The sequence below is a fragment of the Theropithecus gelada genome, chromosome 2, assembly GCF_003255815.1.
Source record: "Theropithecus gelada isolate Dixy chromosome 2, Tgel_1.0, whole genome shotgun sequence".
Taxonomy (NCBI): Eukaryota; Metazoa; Chordata; class Mammalia; order Primates; family Cercopithecidae; genus Theropithecus; species Theropithecus gelada.
Genome location: NC_037669.1, coordinates 28665462 through 28682386, shown reverse-complemented (window position 1 = coordinate 28682386; position 16925 = coordinate 28665462). Strand labels below are relative to the sequence as shown.

The 16925-nt window shown below is 34.0% G+C and overlaps 1 protein-coding gene across 2 annotated transcripts in view; it reads right to left on the bottom strand.

The window, feature by feature from the left end:
• The window catches only part of DZIP3 (DAZ interacting zinc finger protein 3), a 97110-nt gene that overhangs the window by 26695 nt on the left and 53490 nt on the right, over positions 1–16925 (bottom strand). For both annotated transcript variants that reach the window (XM_025375905.1, XM_025375906.1), the window contains 8 exons: positions 15541–16158; positions 13680–13712; positions 12167–12336; positions 11327–11371; positions 8133–8158; positions 5007–5172; positions 3492–3587; positions 3207–3334 (listed from right to left, as the gene is read on the bottom strand). In XM_025375905.1, the coding sequence (XP_025231690.1) occupies positions 3207–3334; positions 3492–3587; positions 5007–5172; positions 8133–8158; positions 11327–11371; positions 12167–12336; positions 13680–13712; positions 15541–16158 (1282 nt within the window). The remainder of the gene's footprint in view (positions 1–3206; positions 3335–3491; positions 3588–5006; positions 5173–8132; positions 8159–11326; positions 11372–12166; positions 12337–13679; positions 13713–15540; positions 16159–16925) is intronic.

Below are 16925 nucleotides of genomic sequence, written 5' to 3'. Positions count from 1 at the left end.
CTCAAAGGTCCTTTAGACTCTTTTTAATTTTTTTCCCCCAGTCTATTTTCTCTTTTTTCTTTAGATTGAGTTCATTCTACTCATCTGTCCCCAAGTTCACTGATTCAATCCTCGGTCATCTCCACTTTACTAGTGATTATATCCAGCAAGTTTTAATTTCAATCACTGTATTTTCTAGTATATAATTTCCATTCTTTATTATAACTTATTTCCTTCCTGAGATATTCTAGGTTTTTATTTGTTTCAAGATTTTGTTGAAGCATTTTTATGATGGTTGCTTTAAAATCCTTGTCAGATAATTCAAATATCTGAATAATATTAATATTGTCATTTGTTGGTCTTTTGTCTTTCTTGTCTTAATTTCCTGGTTCTTGGTATGATCTATGTTTTCTAATGTAGCCTAGATATTTTGAATATTATGAGACTCTGGGTTCTATTTAATCTTCCTATTTTTAGCAGGCAGTCTCCTGTTGAGGTATAATGTAAAAGCCAAGGAGATGTGTATGCATGGCTTTGCACTGAGCTCTACCAAATGCACCCCAGGAAAAGTGGGCACTGACTCACACTGCCTCAATGCAGATGAGAGTGTACAAGTTCAGCTCCCCTCCCAGCCCAACTGACACCTTCCCATGAAAGTGGAGCACCAGCTCACACTGCCTTTTTGCCTCCAAGTGGAAAATAAGATCAGCTCCTTGCTGGGCCCTGCTGACATTAGGAAAGGAGAAAGCAAAGGACTGACTTGCAGTACTTTGTTGCTGCAGGGTGGAAGCAGAAGTTCAGCTCCCTGTTGTGCCCTTCTGGCACCAGCTGAGGGAAGGGGGTAAAAGGGAATGCCACCTAGCCCCATGGGTGAAGTCTTAATTCCTAGTGAGAGGGAGTAAGGATGAAGCTAGTATTGATTAGCTTTGTCTCAGACTGGCTTAAGTAACCTTGGTGCTGGGTAGCAGTAGAGGTTCAGCTTTCAGCTGGACCACACTGACACATCCTGGCAGAGGAATTAAAGCACTGTCTCCTTTTCCCCAGTGGAACTTGGAAGTCAGCTGCTTGCTTAGTACTGCCAACACTACCCCAACAGGAAAATAGGATTGCTGCTACTTACTTAGCTGGGAGAATCAGCGTGTACTGCCTACTTCCAAGGGGTGGTGTGGGGCCACTGGTGTGTGGCTGCAGTAGGGTGGGTATTGTCAAGAAGCCTTTCTATTGTTATAATTTCATTTTACTGATCCTTTGGCTAGAAGGGACAGGCTTTTCTAGAGTTTTTCTCCCCTTGTGCTTATTAGCACTTCCAGGTTGAAGGCTTCCAAAGTGTCCCGAGATATACGGAAGGCAGAGAGAAAATTTACTGCCAGCTCATTCCTCAAGTCTCAATGTCTTTAGACAGCATGCTTTCTTATTCCATCTTCTAGAGCGTCCCTGTGCTTGTCTGTTTCGTTACATCCAGGGTGTTAAAGTCTCAACAAGAAACAGCTGTAAGGAATGGGACTATACATCTTGGTGGACCTGGAAGTCTGTTTTATGTAATTTTATCCTTACATGTTAATCTACACTCTCCATTAGATCATAATGAATGTCTCACACATCTTGGTATCTTCTACATGTGGCTTCCATAAGTTTTCTAATATAGTAGGCCCTTGATGTTTGGTGAATGCCCAACACGAAATGTTCATTTTTGTGAAGACATATGCATCACCTAAAGTGGACTGCTTATAGCCTCAAGCATATAGAGTGAGTGCATGGATCCGTGGTCAAGAGTTGTGGAGAGATATCTTCAGATGGAAGAGAGGCAGCTCATCTGCATTGATGGCATTGCTTTTCTAATCTCTGATATTATATGACATATTTCTGGACTGGTCATCCAGATGAAGTTCTGAATGCTGAAGTACAGTTTCTTTCTTTCTTTTTTTTTGTTTTTTTGTGAGTTTTGCTCTTGTTCCCCAGACTGGAGTGCAATGGCATGATCTCAGCTCACCGCAACCTCTGCCTTCTGGGTTCAAGCAATTCTCCTGCCTCAGCCTCCCAAGTAGCTGGGATTACAGGCATACACCACCACACCTGGCTAATTTTGTATTTTTAGTAGAGATGGGGTTTCTCCATGTTGGTCAGGCTGGTCTTAAACTCCCAACCTCAAGTGATCCACCCGCCTCAGCCTCCCAAAAGTGCTGGGATTACAGGCGTGAGCCACCGCGTCCAACCTAAAGTACAGTTTCTTAAATCATCGCAGCCAGCTTCATTTGTCTAAGTTTTCTTAAGTCCTCACAGCCTTCTGAACTTGAAGGATCTCTCTAACTTTAGTCAGGATAAGTCTGACAATGTTTGTGAGCGAAATTATGTTGTTAGAACTATGGCATCTAGTTCTTCCTGATAACCCCTTCATGTGGTAGATACAATATATGAAAGAAAAATTAAGACCTAAATCTCTGGCAAATATTTCCCCAATTTTGTAAGAAATATCTTGGACTCCCCACTCAAAGACATTCAAAGCACTTGTCTATTTTCCCTATCAGCTTTCTAGAAACTGCAATGGATTTTAAACTAGACTTCTTGGATGGCTGGTGTCTTATGGTATTACTGTTTATTAAAATAATGTGCTACAAACTATGCTACTATTTAAACAAATACAGGTTGGAAGCAGTGATTAGTACAAAAAGAACAAAGCAGGTTACTAATTTTTCCCTAAGTCAGTCAGAATTTTTGATCTGAAGGCATTTAATACTTCAGGTTTAGGAGAAAAGAGATTGGGGTAAGGGGGGAAAGAGTCTCCCCCAATCAATCAAACAAACATAAAGATTTGTTTTCAATCTCGCAGGCTTAGAACAGAAATGAGAGACCAACATAAAAATACACTCAACTGATTCCTTGGTGTCTTTAAGAAATGTACTCATATACTATAAAGAAACAGCCAATCATTGGTCACATTTTTACAAACTAGAGTCATGACCTGAAAGTTAATTATTTTTCTCATGTAATTCTATTATCTTCACACTTGTTCAGCCAATACATGAAAAGTTTGATATATAGTGTGAGCAGCTGCTTATTTCTCAATCCAGTTGGCAAGACAAAACACGGTTGGTTTTTAAACAAGTGCAGTCTTGTGGTTAGAATTCCTAATGTGTAGTCCCAGTGCCATCTAGCGGTTACGCAGGGATTAACTATTAAAGATATGGAACAAACCCAGAATTTCCCTTTATCAAAAGACTTACACTTACTTGGAAACCTTATTGATTCCAAAAGCCACTTGTTGATTAAGAGACGCGATAATTTTGTCTTTCTTTTTCATCTGCATTTGGTTTTCTTGCCACCGAAAAGTCACTGTTCTCAACTGTCTTTTGAAATCCTGATCAATAAAAAATATTATTTCAGATAATTACGTTCAAGTCACCAGAAATTGAAAGAAAAAAGCAAACAAAGTTCTTTTCAAACAGAAAGCACCAGTAAGTTTAATATTTGAAATACTTCTCACTTCCCTCAGATCTAATGGCAAAAATACTTACTTCACACTGATAGTGCAATTTATAAAGCTGCCTTTGACGAGCAAGCCTTTCCTTTTCAGTTTCTCCATAGTCTGTAGTGACTTTGCCAGCTGAGCCCTATTGAGCAAAGGAAATATGCATGTATTATTTTCCTCTAAAAAAATCACTAATATTTTAGATATCCGAAAGGGATTTCAAGTTGCCATCTAACTCCTTTCACGTTTTTTGTCTCAAGTCAAACACCCAATTTAGATAAACCCACCTCCCCTCAATTACAGCATTTAATAAACAGTACCAGTTACTTCCCTGTTGCTGCTACTGCTGGATACCACTACCTGCATGCTTACCTTTTCTTTAGCATTTTCTTTGTAATGCTTTTATGTTGTAAGAACCAAATGACATAGGCAGTCATTATTTTCAGTTTAGAGATGATAAAATAGTAACTTGCCCCAAATCACATAGACAGTAAGTGGAGGGGCCTGCATTCTAAGGCAGTCTTAATTGCCCACGCACTTAATTATTACACGGTATCATTTGAGTTTAATGTTCTATTTATCTACTAGATTGTAAATATTATCCATAGATTGTAGAGACTCTGTCTTAGCATAGCTCTTGACACAATATGCAGATGATAAACAGGTTTAATGAACAAACTTTTTTAAAGATATGTGACATTTTAATTCTATCTTTTGAGTTCCCATAGTCTCATGGCTATAAAATGAAAACCAGAGATCTCATATTTAAACTGTAGTGTGATATCCAGAGCTAAGAATATGTCATTTCAGTTAAAATGTACATATTCTAATTAGGAGAAAAAAAGGTATGACAATTATATGAATGTTGTACTATCAGCCAGGGAATTATTTGCACTAACTGTACCTTTAGACAATGAGGATTCCTACATATTACATACCACTATATTTAAACAGCAGAGCAGGTTATCATTGAATTCTCATTAGTAGGTAAAAAAAATTGTTTTTAAAAAAATTATTTCATTTGCTGTTGAGCACTTAAATCGTGTTCACATGCCTCTTCACATACAGGTACACCATTCCAAGCAGTGACTACTACCAGGAATGGAGCCAGAAAAAAAATGATTATACATCAATATTTTTTGTAGATGTTTCACTGTAACAATCATATTTAATTTTTAAAAATGAAAGCAGCTTTATATTACAAAACTATTTTTCTCATGACATGTAATCTAGTAGGATTATGCTAGTCTTTTTTTTCCCTTTGTGGTATTTGAAAAACCTTTGCAAGAAATGCATTTGTAATTAACTTTGCCCTATATTTAAAGCCAGGAAATGGTTTGAGGGCTAAAGTGAAGTTTCCAGCTCCTAGGGGTTCTTTGTTTTCTTATTCTATTTTCCTTCATACATCCCTCCTTACCTTTTATGTTTTTCTCTTTCTCCTCACAAACAGTATAAACCACTGGGCTTTTCAAAGGGTCTTGCTGTTTAAAGAGTCACAGGAAAAACTCTAGATAACAAATGAATCTAAAAGAAGGCAGGCACCCTCTCTAATCATACTTACCTGCTCTATCATGTCCAGAATATGCAATTCATCCAGGCTATAGAACTTGTCTTCCATTGCAGAATCCTCTTGAACATCACTTGCATCATCTTTTATAGGTCTACTGACTGAGTGTGGATTTGCTTGTTCTTTCTTCAACTGCTCTTCCTTTTCTACCATATATGGGCTGTAGTGGTGACATAATCAATGTGAGCTTTTACAATTGTATAGTGATTTTCATCTAAGCTATTGTTTCCAAAGAGTATTATACTGGTTTCATAAGATACTCAGCATTAGAAGGGTTCATGACCAAAGAAAGTTTGGATAGTGTTCATACTGAGTCTTTCTTTTGAAGATTCATATGAATATTAGCATATTTAAAGTAGCACTCAATCAAGGTACCTATTTAATTCTGTTCATGCCACTGTTTTCAAGAATTATGACACTACAGAGTTCACTTTACAAATTATAACTAGTAACAACAGTTCCTTTAGAAAACAGTACTTTCAGGAATATTGGCAAGCATTTCCACATCTGCTGTATTATTTTACCATCATAACATTCTTTGTTCCCCCTTAATTTTCTTGACAAGTAGGTTAGTTTAAGCAACTTCAGTGATTAGGTCCAATGTACGTTTAAATAGAGAGTTGAAAACAGCAATATAAAATAGACTGTAAAATGGAGGTTTCTTTTGTAACAGAACTTTTAACAAGAACTACAGTAATAACATGGATTTCAGTAACTACACTACTAACAGAGACCACTTTTAAAAAATGAAAATACTATATATATATATATATACAATGGCAATTAACCAATTTCTACACTTTTTTTCTAAAATTTAATTGCATGCTACTGTCCTTTCACTTGGCCTACTACTTAGTAGCTCTAAATTTCCTTTCTAATCTCTTTGAATGGCAACAAGAAATAGGAGTATTTTTACTTAGAGTGTGATATGACTCAATTTAACTAGTGAATAGAAACTCTAGGGATACATTATTACTTTTCTAGAACACTTCTGAGATCTAGAAAACAATGAAATGTAATGCTTGTGGAATAATTCATAAAATACTATATAAGCAGTAATTAGGTATTACTGAGGTATTCTAGAGTGACCCAAACATTCTGAAAAGTTCGATGAAATCAATTGCTTGTGTAGACCACTGATTCTCAAACTCAATTACTTTTCTACACTACCTGAAGAGCTTTTAAAAATTAAATGTTTCCAGGCACCCCTACAACTGTAAAAATATAAATGAATTTGTGTTTCTGAAAAGTTCACTAAGATTATTCCTAAATTTTTAAAAGTACACTCATGCATTGCTTAACAACAAGGATACTTTCTGAGAAATGTGTTGTTAAGCGCTTTTGTTGTAACATATCATAGAGTGTTATTACACAAAACTAGATGGTATAGCCTACTACACACATATTGCTCCGAGGCTACAAACCTGTTATAACATATTATAACATATTACTGTACTGAATATGACGGGCAGTTGTAACACGTATTTCTGTATTTAAACGTATCTAACATAGAAAAATTACAGTAAAAATACAATATAAAACATAAAATATTGTACACCTGTATAGGGCATTTACCATGAATGGAGCTTGTAGGACTGGACGGTGCTCTGGGTGAGTCAGTGAATGAGTGGTGAGTACTGTATACTACTGTAGACTTTATAATAAATACCACAAACTTAGGCTACACTAAATTTATAAAAAGTAAAGTAATAGCACTACAATGTTATGATAGCTACACCATTACTAGGCAATAGGAATTTTTCAGCTTCATTATAATTTTATGGGACCAACATCATACCTGAAGTCTGTCCTTGATCAAAATGTTGTTATGCAGTACAAGACTACACAGTAACAGCATTGAGATAATATAGGAAAATGTTTATATTTCTAAGACGTAAACTGAAGAATGAAGGGGTGAAATTACAAGGATGTTTGGGATTGAAAATACTTCAATAGAGAACAAAATGTCAAAGGAAGTATGAAACAAATGTGAAAAACATAGATAATTGTTGAATCAGAGTTATAGGTATATATGTTGTTATATATATACCATTCTCTTTACTTTTTGTGTATATTTGAAAATTCTCATTTAAAGACAAAGCTTTCTAGATGATCTGATCATTATCCAGATTTGGATCCACTGTGTAAGCAAGATGAGCAAAGTGATTGATGACATTGTTTTATCTTTATTAAGCTATATTTATGGCATTTAGACACAGCCTAAAAACAAAACAAAACAAAACTATTGCTCCAGTGGTTCAACTTGTTGCCAAAGAAAGTGAAAACCCATTTTAAATGATGAACTATTTTATATATTAAGTGGATCACATTAATTGAAAATATCAACAACAACTGATAGCTTTAAAGTTAACAAAATATGTTCTTGCTGCTGTTTTAAAGATATCTTACTTTATGTCCTCAGAATTCTCCAAAGTCACTACTATTCAATTAACAAACTTTTTGGTAGGAATAATGATCTCTTCATTAGACTGTCTCCATCCTTTCCTTCATCTACTACACTGTTATTAATCATGCACAATACATGCAAAATACAGTGATTATTTTGCCATTAAAATGTTTCCATTAAAGGTTCAAAATTCACTGTGAATAACTGGATTAAAAAAATGCACGTTAAGTCTTAAAAACAACAAAGCCAAACTTTTTGGTAAAAGGGGTTACTGGGACATAACAAAACTAGATGGTATAGCTTACTACACGCCTAGGCTATATGGCATAACCTATTGCTCCTAGGCAACAAACCTAGGAGTGATGCATCCTTTAGAATTAGGTCTTAGTTGAGATTTGGTCTAGACTACAATGTCTAGACTAAAATACAGTCCAACTACAATGTAGACTATATTTTAAAACGACTCAAGTAGCCTTATAGAAAAATGGTAGGAGGTTCTATTCTTCCAAAGCAAATGATAATTAAATGTTAAATAATCATTTAACTTTTTTGTTACTTCCTATAAAAAAGCAGCAACTTATTAATTATTAAGACAAGGAACTATCCTTCTTCTCTTAGAAAACTTCTAAAAGGAAGGAAGCTTGCGTCGTATTAGGAAAGTATGCCTTAAAAATACTAAGAAAAACTTAAAAATTAAATAAACTAATACTTACACTTGGTCTTCTTTTGAGTCTTTATTCTGAAAAATAACCTAAGAATTAGTAATCTATATCAACTATATCAAAACAACATAATGTAATATAATTACATTTAGGTCAGTGTTTCTCAAAAAATTTTTGATCATAACTAAAGAAATATATATCATGATGTCATATGCACTTACACATATACTTTTATACCTAAGTATAAAACTGAAATATAAGTTTCATGAAATAAAACTTACTCATATTGTATGTGATGAACTCTAGTATTTTTTAATTCCTATTTATTTTATTTCCTTTTTTTAAAATGGCAGCTGTGATCTACTAAATTGGTCTTATAATCTACTACTGAGTCTTGAAACATGACTTCAAAATCACTGATTCAGATGAGAGGTGAGTATTGGAGATGTGTTTGTACCTACTAATATACCTTTGGATACAATGTATATAATTCCAATTTATTCCTACACTAACTACAAGGGTTCTTGAAAACCTATATATAAGGAGAAATCAGACAGATACATTAAGAATCTCACAGAAAAAGAAGTGTTAAGATCACATTTGAAAAAAATCTTAAAGTCCTAAATTTCATGTTCATTAAAATAAAACTATAAAGGCAGCATACCAAATAAAGGTAGTATCAATGGCATTTAACATGCATTAAACTAAGAGTATTACGGTACTAATTTCTACCATCTCTTGCATACAAGAAACTTCAGGGTCTCCTTCTCTATAGATACAATGCTGTATGTACAAATTTGTTTAGCTTTCTTGTCTGTATACTAAGATTTTTGTGTTTCAGTGTCTGTCCTTATGCTTAATGTCCAGTAATGTCCAGTACCAATTTGATTCTATGTTTTAGAATTATTGACTCCTGCCTTTGCTCTAGTGTACTTGAATACCTGAGTTGAAAAGACTTTTGATTGTTCACAATAAACACATCTAGCATAATGGATTATTTCTCAAATTCCCTGTTGGCTCTTCCCACGACAACTTTATGCATGAATGTATCAGCCTCGTATGGCATAAAGTGAGATTGGCCAAGGTCACCCGATTTGATGAGCTGGATTTATTTCCTGTCATGTTTCCTTTTTCCGAACACTTCATCACAGGTCTTCTCTTCTTTTGCCCAACTTAACCCTAAGTGGAGGATGTGAGGATCTTATTAACCCCCAAAAGAGTAATTTATAATTTGGATATATTAGAAGCCAAATACTAAATACTTAACTGAAGAAAGGGAACATATAGAGTAGCTACAAAGTTCCTATACATACTAGTTAGAAGTTATCTGTACTGCCCCTCTATTTGCTATACAAATTTTACTTTTCCTTCATATTCTTTCAGAGAGTCCCTGATAGGTATTTTTAGGATGTAAGTCAGACATATTATGTAATAAAATAAGTAAAAGAGGACACAGTTTCACTCATGGAGACTTTGTCAGCACTGTAGAACACAAGCAAATTTCTACATGCTAGAATTTTTCATGAGAACTTCTGATTAGAGAGTTTGGTTGATTTTACTTTTTTTTTTTTTTTGAGATGGAGTCAGTCTCCCTCTGGTTGACTTCACTTTTTATAACTGGTTGCTCTGCGCTATAACTAGACAATTCTTGTGCCTACAATACAGTAACTGATTATTTGACTAAGACTATTCCATATGAAGTAATAATATGCATAAATTTTTAGCATTTCATAGGTCCTAGGACATTTTTTAGGTCCCACTTTAAAATTTAGGTAAAAGATATAAGATCTCTCTTTTAATGTCCAAATTTTATCTTGATAAAATTATCTTACTTTCAGAAAGTATTTCAACTTCACTTAATAATATAAATTGAAGAAAACGTTAGGATGTTAAAGAAACAAAAGTTCCTAGATACTTGCTGACATTTAATTTAAAAAATTAATATTACTAGTCACGAATTTTTGAGTGGTGTAATTATATTTATAGTAACAAATATATTATTTCTAGTTGTGTTTGTTACCTTTTTAATTTCAATTTGAAGTAGAAATGGGATTTTAACTAAAATTTGAGAACTTGAGCATTACCATATTTTAATTTTATGGCAGTAAAGGCAAGACACAGTATATGCCCTTGCAACTTAGTTTGGTGGTTTGACAGCTGTGAATTTACTTGGACAGTTTTATGTAGTATTAGACCCATGACTTACCAATACTTTGGCAAAAATTAAAAATATCATCAAAATAACAGATTAGTTTGTTTTATCAGATAAGAACTGTCTAAAAGTAAGGAAAAATCTCCATACTCATGTCTTTAAAAAATAAAATTTAACTTTCATAACTTTTAAGTAAAATAAATTATAATAAATGATTGTTAAATATAACAATGATATTTTACTTATCAGATTCGAATATAAATTCTTTTCTAAATCTTGACTTCATAAGTATTTTACAAATTCATCTTCATTGTCTTAAGTTTCATTAATGATTACAATTCGTTTACACTTTCCAATGACTAACAACATGGGCTTACCAGATTGTGGTTGGGCAAATATCCTCATTCCATTTATAATATACAGAATATATCAAGATTTTAAAAATATTTTTCAGGCTAGAAAACAATGTATTCTCACCACAAAGTTGCACAACATGGTGGTTAGCTATATGCTTGATTACAAAAAGACATGTGGCTTTCCCTTATAGTTTTCCTAGCAATTAAGAGACTCACTGCTAAAACTGTGCTAGATACTGACTTGTATCTAGCAACTGACAAATATCAAAAAAGCAGCAATGCAAGAGGTTTGTATTTGTACCTTTTTGTGCACATTATTGCATTTTTGGCATAGTCTCAGACAAAAAGAAAAAAATCAAGATTTCTTAAAAGTTTTGAAAGCTGCTTCTAAACATATCAATAAAGATATGACAAAGAGCTATTCTTAAAACAATGAGTACGCATTTTAAAAATAAGTGGCATGTAGAAATTAACGAAATTTTCATGTGACTAATTCAGTCTATATTTATATATGCAAATATATAAATTACAATTTAGGGAAATATGAAATACAATTTCATACTTCAGAATCATTCAGGATATAACATATGCAGACTTCTCTATAATCATATATTCAGTAAGCTATTGAATCATTTGTGCTATATGTCTATTTGAACTAATTTAAGTTCTAACAATGAATTCATGTATTTAATCAAGTGTTCATAATCAGTTATTATAATGCTATTATAGTCTCTTACCTTTTTATTCTTAGTCTTTTTCTTTTTCCTTTGTTTACTCTTAACCTAGTAGATAAAAAATTATTAAATATGTAATTCGAATTGTTCAATGGGTTATTTTGCAAAATATATCTCCTCTAACCACTAAGATCTTTTGTTTTCTAATATTATAGATATTTCTTTCTAGATTCTATGGAAACAACTATTTTTGTTTTTATCATTTTTATCTTAATCCTAGTTTTCTGTCCTTAAATAATCACAGATGAATAAAGGAACGACACATCATGTCAATAAGTAGGTTACTAATAAAAGTTCACAGATGCTCACTTACACACATGGATGTGAGTAACAAAGGAGGAAGGCACTTTTTAAAAAGCAACATATTCATGCCTATAAGATGAAAGATCTAAGAAGAATTTAGTGACTATATAATAACCATTACCACTTATTTGTAAAGAAATATGGAGATTCCATTCTGGATGATTTACATTCTACCTCTGCACAAATGGTTTTGAAATATCCCACTTTTTTCTTCCTTTCTTTCCTCTCTATTTTAGACTATACTTTCTTCTACTTTCTAATACCTTCCCACATCCACTTCAATTGGGATTAAAAAAAAAATTACAATCTAGCATAATGCTTGCCACGTAAGTATTTAAGAAATGATGGCAAAATAAATGGTTATGGCAGGAAAGATTATGGAAGGAAGTACTGAGGAAAGGACCATTCCAATTCAAGCTCTATATAAACACTATGAAAATATAAGCTAAAATTATCTGGGATGCTTTAAGTACAGCACATGCAACAAATTAAAGGCCCAGAATAAGTTCTTCTAACTCAAATATTAATGAGAGCTTATACTTCCTGGAGATCTTTAAGAGATTCTGTTGAAGATTCACTGGGTATTGAGGCCCCATCTTTATTAAGTTCTGCAAACTGTATTTCAGGGTTTGATTTCACATTTATATTGTACTCCATGAGAGGTGGACTTAGTTCTTCTTCCTCATTCTGTAACTCTTCTATTTCAATACCTAAACATTAAAGACAAAATTCTCAAAATCTAGATGAAGGCAATTTCAGCTTCTTATCAATATTAAAATGTTTGCCAAAAAAGCAACATTCACAAAATAGAAATAAAAGATATCTTACTCTTTTCAATTACTCGATGAAAATGTGATGTTCATTTATCAATTACCAAATAATATGTGCAAACACCAGTCTGGAACTAACCAATATGAACCTGAGTGCTATGTTACCTACTGGAATCTTAGGTAGACTCTAGATAATAGACACTGTAGAACTTAAGTAGACTCTAAATACTAACATTTTGCATGTCCTGACTTTGATCCTATTAATACTTCAACTCGTATTATTTTAGCACATACATCTGAAATATAAAGAATAAGAAGATAGAAGATCTATTTTTTCTGTTTTCTTTCTTTTTCATAAGAGGGGTGTGAGCCCCCTATTACATGATCTTTTCTTTGAGACTTTGCTCCTTGATACTGGCCCAGAGACTCAGTCTCAAAACTTGTGGACTTTGTCTGACTGGTCTCTGAAAGTCCAGCATTTTATCCCAAACAAATCTGTGGTGGTATATTTTTAAGTATAATTTTAATTGAAGAATATTAATTACACTTAAAAAAACAACAGCACAAAAATGGAAATAAAAAAATTACAACTTATCACCTGGCAAAAAAAGTATATAGCTATAAACAACAGACAGACTAAATGAAGTTATACACGCTAAACACCAAACAGAGAAAGCGGGAAGGTATTTTTGCCTGCTGAAGTTTCTGTGACTAAAACGTTAGAACATAATCTTTGGGAAAATCCTGGAGCACATGCACTAAGCCAAAGGCAGAATAAAGCTCATTCTTGATTCAGCAGACCAGGGGTGATTTGATCACATGATTTTCCAATTTCTTTTTTTTTTTTGGAGACTGAGTCTTGCTCTGTCACCCAAGCTGGAGTGCAGAGGCATGATCTTGGCTCACTGCAACCTCTGCCTTCTGCATTCAAGCGATTTTCCTGTCTCAGCCTCCTGAGTAGCTGGGACTACAGGCACCAGCCACCACACCTGGCTAATTTTTGTATTTTTAGTAGAGATGGGGTTTCACCATGTTGGCCAGGATGGTCTCAATCTCCTGACCTTGTGATCCACCTGCCTCAGCCTCCCAAAGTACAGGGATTATAGGCGTGAGCCATTGCGCCTGGCCCAAGTTCTTCACAATTATAGTTTATCATTTAGTTTATCTGATCAAATAATAATTCCATAGGTATCTCTTGTTAAAAAGTCATTTTACACATTTTATTTTTAAATATATTTACTTAAAATACTTAAAATATACATTTTATTTTTAAATATACTTACGCTGACTGCCCGTTATTGACTGTAGAGCAATTCCTATAATACATAAAGAAAAATCTTAGATGTACAATTGCAAATGCAACAAATGAATGTCTGGCTAGGATTAAGAAAAGGCAGAATATTTTTATATTGCACCAATTTATTCTATAAGTAACTGGAAAAATAACCAGCTTTGCTCATCAATTCAGTTTAGACAAGACACAATCTTTAGATTATCACATAAAGGTTATAAATCCATGATTAGAGGAAAAAAAAGTAAACAAAAATGTGGTATCACAGATAAAGCCTAGAACACAAGCACTTTAAACCAAGCGACAAATACTTATGTTTACAGTCTAAGGCCATGAAACAATAGTTAATTACACAGCAAACCTCCATTGAAAGTTGGGACCTTTTTAGCAATCTGATTTATCCAGATCAGCACTTGCTCTCCTTGCCCATTAATACTGAGCACTACAATGTATATCAGGCTGTGTTAAGCTCCAGAGATTGAATGGTGAAGAAAAAAAGGACAATCTTCATGGAGATTTAGTGGGATGATGGATGTTAATCAAATTATCAGATATCCAAATAAAAAGCAACTATAATAGCTGAGGAAAGAAATATAAGATGGTAAGAAAGCCTCTAGTAAAGGGACTTGACCAATAAGCTCTTCTGACTGCTTGAGTAAGAACTGCTTAAAATACCTTGAATTGAATGGGTGCTCAAAACTCTTTCTCAAATACTCTATTCTCATGTATCATTTAAAATCCTAATAGAGTAAATGTATTTTTTAAAACCCTAATTTATAAGTCAAAAATTCTTGCCTGACTTTCTTATATATCAAACTCAGTGTCCTCTTCTTTCATTCTTAGATTATGCAAGAAAACAAAAGTATTCCAGAGCCTTAGTAAATACCAAGACTGAAATTGGGCACAGCAATTATCTCTGAAGAAAACCTGGACCAGTTCATTAGAAACGTGTACAGTTGTATGTTTATATAGCATCAGTGTGGTCATCAGTTGTTCATTGGGCTGTAAATTACTTGGGACCAGGAAGTCATCCTGAATAGCACAGCAGGGTTTCAGAGATGTTGTCATGCCTTGAACTCTGCTTTCCAAAAGAATAGCTGAGAAGGTATCCTGAGATGTGGGAGAGGAGGTCTGAAGTCTTTTCCATATCAACAGACAAGTTGGGGAATGGCCAATACAAACACTTGCATGAATGTTACTTGATTTTTAAAATTACCTACAGCCAACGAATAGCTGCTAAAATTGTAAACTAAACAAGGTTCTGCTAGAAAGTAGAAGAAACATACATCCACACTGTCTAAACGAACATCTTTGAAACCACACAGTACCTATATGTCATGGTTTTAGACTTTACTAATTTTGGAGAATAAAACTCTACTTAATGTGATAAAACTCTACTTAAAAGTCTTCAACGATTTCTGTCTGAACAATGCAAACTCCTCCATGTTACAAAAAAAATCCTCTTGAATGTACCTTATGAACTCTCCCCTAATCTCAATAAAGCCAACCTTTTTTAGTTGCCTGCAGTATATTTTTATGTTTCTATACGTTTATTTTTGTTTCCCTCTGAAACATCCTTCTCAATCTTTTTCACCTGGCTAACTTCTGCACACCATTAATAGTTCTTTAACAATCACACTCTCCAGAAAGCTTTTTTGGACTCCTTCAGCCTAGGATTTCCCATGGTATTCTGGAAACATCTCTAGCACTATAATTTCTATTACCCTCCTGATGAGTCCATTTTCCCAAAACCATGAGCTCACTGAATCTCTTGCCCTTTGCACTGCGCCTGGCACAGAGCAGACATTCAATCAACGGAAGTTTATTGGCTGAAGTAAATAATCACTTAGTACCTTGTTGATAGCAGGATAACATCCTCTGTATGATTTCTGGTACTGGTATGCCTAGGTAGATGGATAGCTGATGGTAATCAAGGGAGATATTCTCAATGGGATTCTCCTTCACTTTGTCAATATCCTCTTGCTTCATCCCAAGGCGCAGAAGAATATCTGAAACTTTTTTCCAAATTGAACTGAACTGTGACTCAGTGAGACCATTCATCAAAATCTCACTAAGGAGGATATCTCTGTATTTGCACAGTCGCAGGATGTCTGCAGATTTAGAGATGTCAGAAGATGGCGGTTCCATATTCCATCCTTTTTTGGGTGCAGGGAACACATTCAAATGTTTTATAAGAGCTAACAGGAGGCATAAGTCAAACTGTTTGGATTGTGGTAACTCCTTGTTTGGAGGATAAAGCAGATGCCATGATCCACCCAAAGGATGATTGGTCCAAAGATGGTTATAGTAGGATTCCAGCACATTCTTGTGTATAAGAAGCTCTTTTTTCAAAAGAGGGGGTGGCATAGCCTCATCAAATATTTGCCGAACAATGTCAGTACCAGAAATAATAATTATATGAAGCAGATGATAGAAATAATTATAATCAAGCTTGAAGATAGGCATTTCATCTGAAAATAAATTTTGGGAAGTCAAGACATTCCACATTAATTCTCTTTTTCTATTTGGTCTCTCATATTATATCCTAAGCTCCTGTAGGATAAAAACTATTCCAAAAGAATGAAGGATTGTACAGGGCTTTGCCACAGCCAGTGCTCAATTAGCATGCTGCTTTCTCTCTGTCAAAACATCTAAAAAAAAAATGTTCCCAAGCAAAAGTAATAACAAAGACTAATCACCACAGAAGTCTTTCAATCATCCAAGGTTTTGTTCAAGTAAATGATCTTTGGCAACAAAATGACATCACAGTATTAGGTCTTTAAAAATTCTGAAATTTGCCAAGAATGCTAATTGTCAATGTTTAACTCTACTTTACATAAACAATTATACTTTATCCTAATCCGCACTGCCCAACAGAATATCGTGTGATAAAATGTTTTATATTTGCACTAATACTCATTGAGCACTGGAAATGCTGCTTGGGTGACTAAGGAACTGAATTTTCAATTTAATTTTAATTAATTTAAATTTAAGTAGGCACATACAGCTAGGGACTACTATACTAGATAGCTCAGATCTATATCAAGAAATGCCAAAAGATCTAGCTCCTTGCTACTCAAAGGGTAGCCCAGAGACCAGTAGCATCAAGCATCCACCTGAGAGCCTGTTAGAAAAGCACAGTCTCAGGCCCCACTCCAGACCTACTGAATTGAAATCTGCCTTTTAACAAAATTGCCAGATATATCAAATATATATATAATGTTTGAGAAATTCTGAT